Source organism: Lottia gigantea, assembly GCF_000327385.1.
Source record: "Lottia gigantea unplaced genomic scaffold LOTGIsca_2105, whole genome shotgun sequence".
Taxonomy (NCBI): domain Eukaryota; kingdom Metazoa; phylum Mollusca; class Gastropoda; family Lottiidae; genus Lottia; species Lottia gigantea.
The window spans coordinates 1-3,758 of record NW_008708462.1 but is presented as its reverse complement, the minus strand read 5'-3'; the positions used below and the strand labels follow the sequence as shown (position 1 = coordinate 3,758).

General features: G+C 37.3%; 2 protein-coding genes across 2 annotated transcripts in view; both read right to left on the bottom strand.

The window, feature by feature from the left end:
- The window catches only part of LOTGIDRAFT_176537 (hypothetical protein), a gene marked incomplete at both ends in the record, with an annotated part of 1,910 nt that extends 1,380 nt beyond the window's left edge, over nt 1-530 (bottom strand). The window contains one exon of the mRNA XM_009054289.1: nt 363-530. Coding sequence (XP_009052537.1) covers nt 363-530 — 168 coding nt within the window. The remainder of the gene's footprint in view (nt 1-362) is intronic.
- Nucleotides 531-1,757: 1,227 nt separating this feature from the next.
- LOTGIDRAFT_239746 (hypothetical protein) lies at nt 1,758-3,649 on the bottom strand (the record flags this gene model as incomplete). The annotated part of the gene is made up of 1 exon (XM_009054288.1): nt 1,758-3,649. One exon carries the CDS (start codon nt 3,647-3,649, stop codon nt 2,981-2,983), a length of 669 nt encoding a protein of 222 aa, XP_009052536.1. The 3' UTR covers nt 1,758-2,980.
- Nucleotides 3,650-3,758: the final 109 nt, after the last annotated feature.

Genomic DNA, 3,758 nt, shown 5'->3' with positions numbered 1-3,758 from the left:
ACTCTAGAGGATCCCCTATACATGTTCATACAGTTTAAATTTGGAAAAAAACTTATTTCGGAAAGCAAAGATTGAAAAAGTGAGATTAGCCTTGCTTTGCCCCTAACCCCCTCTCAATTTTGTATCACTTTACATAGGGAAAGAAAAGCCTCAGAGCCACCCTCTACACTTCTTTAGCCCTTACCTGCCCCACCCCTACCTATTTACTTATAGAAAGGACACTGTACTTCACTAGCATACAATCCAATCAAATCGGTCATTTACAAACTTCCATGATACAAGAACGGTGACTATTGCAATCAATTTATAAGTAAGCTTACACTGTGAAGGTGATATTTCTTAAGACTGAACAGTTATACTACCTTTTCTTTTTCATTTATATTGACGTCAGGTTTCTTGACATTTTCTTTCTGTGGTTCTGGAGGTTTAGCTTTCACAGTGAAAAGAGCAGCTAACTTCTTATTTTCTTTCACTTTTGATTTGGACTTCGTTAAACCAGCCGCCACTTGACCAAGAACATAGTCTGTCATTTTTAACTATAACAAAAAATCGAGGGATTAATTTCAGTGGTAAAATTATTATGACCAAGAAAGAGTCCTGTCCCTGTCTCATGACCCATATCATATATTAAAGGGACAGATGCCACACCTGTTCCTTTAAGGATCCAAAAATCTCCCAAAACCTAGACCTCAAAGCCCTTTTAAGACATGCCTCTTATTTTCAACTCTGTGTCAACTCTCTAGACACTTTCATTCAAGCTATACTCTAATGTCTTTTACGCTAAGCTTTTTGCGTTACTCAATTCCACACCCATACTCCTCAAAAGAACATATCTACCAACATGAAGGTAAGCAGACAATTAATAGAAGACACAACAAGGGCATTCCATATTAATACAATATGACAATATGAATTAATTAGGATCCTTGGTCATGAGGGGCCAGATCTCTCTATTATTATTATTATTATTTTTTATACTGATCATGTCGATGTACAATCTGCTATGTCGTATCCAAAAGGACAGCAGGTAGGCACAATGGTCGTTAGGATGTATCCTGATTACATTGACAATGACACTGATTTAAAAATAAAATACTTGAATAAGATTTTAGGGCAATAGGTGTAAAATAACGAATTGATTTCATAAAAAAGAAAATTTGTTTACGTTTTTCTGAAAGCATGGAGTAAAGGGAGCTAACTATTGTTTAAATCTCGATCGTTCAGTCGCAGATTCAGACGTAAGACAACTCGAACCATTACAAGACAACTAAGATCACTTTTAATAAATCTAACCAATGATCCGAAATTTTTTCAAGGCTTCTTAATGGAGAGAAAATATGTTTAGTTTGCTTCCAAAATGACTTCTTAGCTATCCCCAATGGAAAAACACCCAATAACGTTTTTCATAAAACATAAGCGGCCGATCCAGAGAAATGTCAAGTGGGATTTTCTTTACTTATGTAAAATAATAGATTTGAAAGAGTGGGGAGAGACAAATCCAGGCCAGCTTTATTTCTGTGGACACTGCTTCCAGTAAAATCATCGTCCCCCATTGAACACGAGTAAATAGGCAAGACAGAGGTGGCTCCGTGAGTTAGATGCGTGATAAAAAAAATGACGCAAAGAGGCCTCTATGCTCTATACGCTTGCTCACTAACTGCCTAATGCCTAATTTGGCTCTCAATTCTGGTGAAGTCTGTTACCCAACCCTCGACCAGGGGTGCAAAGTGGCACTATTTGATAATAAATAAAATACGAAATTTTAATTATTTTATTACAACAAATAACAAAAATATAACAAAAGTCTCAAAAGAAGTTACAATATAGGCTTATATCTGGCCTGTAAAAAAATAAAAAATATTTAAGCGATTGGGCAGTAGAATAAATCGCAGGATATGAAGATTTTGCATAAAGCAAGAACAAAAGCAGCTTGATGCCAATTTTGATTTTCCTTAATTAGTTGCGTTGTGTTGAGGGATGGGCTTGAATTCTGAAACCGGATATCAAATTATGCCCTACATGATATACACTGGAATGCGAGGTATTCTATGAGGCAATTACATAGAAAGTACGGCAATTATGTGGCATGAATAGAAGTATAGCAAAAAGAACTTAAATTGCTTAGAGATTTCTCAACCCTTCTGAACAAAAGAAAAGTAGGGCAGTATAAAATTTAGTTTTTGGACAAGACTGATATTTATGATAAGCGTAGTACAACGTTTCAGAAATAAATTCACAAGCCAACCCTAATATCAGATTATAGTTTTTCATTTCAAATATTCTATATCATTCTTCAAACTAACTGTACAACCATTCTCTCTCTCTAGAGGATTTGCCTACATGCCTGTGCCTGTCCTTTCGTTACATTACTTAATCGCAATGTTACAACCTAAAATTTCTTAAAGCCCAAGATCTCACAGTAAGCCTATTTCTTGTGGCAACTGGTGGACCATTACTTAAGGCCGTGGCTATTCGTACCGCATGGGCATTAAAAACATATGGCTATCCCTACCTTACACTAACAAAGTTACTTAATATCATTCTTAATATCATTCTCGATAATCAAAATGGCTTCACGCTTTAAAAAAAAAAAATTAGCGCGGGTCTTATCTTATCCCTACCGTTGTTTGCAGCCATAGAAACGGTGCAAATAGCCAGTGCGTTTTTTGAAATATCTGTACAAAAGTCTCAGATTAGAATACACCCTCCATTGACATCCATATAAAAACCTAAATTCACTTCACAACATTATTGGTTATTGGAGGCAGGACAAAGTCGATTTTATGAAGGTGACACATAACCTCCCCTCGCCCTATCAATTTGCTTCTTCATAGCTTACATGTCACTTATTCGTTCCACACGTACGATCACTTGGAGAGTTTTATTGTTAGTAAATAAATAGTTGGAAAACTGTAGCTATTTACAAAAATTATCCCCATAAGTTCATGCTTTTAAAGTTAAAAAATTTCCCCGAAATCAACTAACTATATTTTGACATGTTCCTCATTTTCGATTTTTGAACCATTCTTCTTGCTTGTTCCATGTGAATCTCGCCATCCTCAACTTCATATACGTCTTCACAATCACCAAATGTTGACATGGAGGCCATGGGCAGGGGTGGAGCACAAACTTCATCATCGTCCTCGGAATCTCCTCCTTTGCTTCTGGACCTCATACTGTTCAAGAGACCCTTCTTCTTGGCCTTTTTCATGAAAGCCCCTGGAGCTGGGGCTGGTGCTTCTTTGTCATATATGGCATTTATGTCGCTTAGTTTGCTCATTCCTGACATCTTGTACGCAAAGCTACTCGGAGCTGCTAACTGGGTCTTATTTTGATGGAGTTGTTTTGACCTAGCACCCTTGGATTTGAAAAGTGCTTGGACTTTTGAAGTTACCGCTTCTTCATCTATGTCAATACCACCTTTCGCTTCCATTTCGGCTGTTACTTCTTTATTCACATCCTCCATCCATTTTTCAAGAGACATTTCCTCTTGGGCTCCCCCAATAATAATTTGAGTCAAAGATTTCGCACCAGTCAAGGGAACATACTGACCGCCAGTGATATACGCAATAGCAGTGAAAAATTCTTTGTAGGGGGTAATACTAGGTTCACAACCAACGGTATATAAAGTTATACCCTTTTGAGCCATAGATCTCACAACTTCCACCGGATCAATATTGTCTGGGCATCCGTTTGGGAATGAATCACCGGATCGATTGCTTAGTCCGTGAGGCGGAGCATCCGAAATCAAAATACAG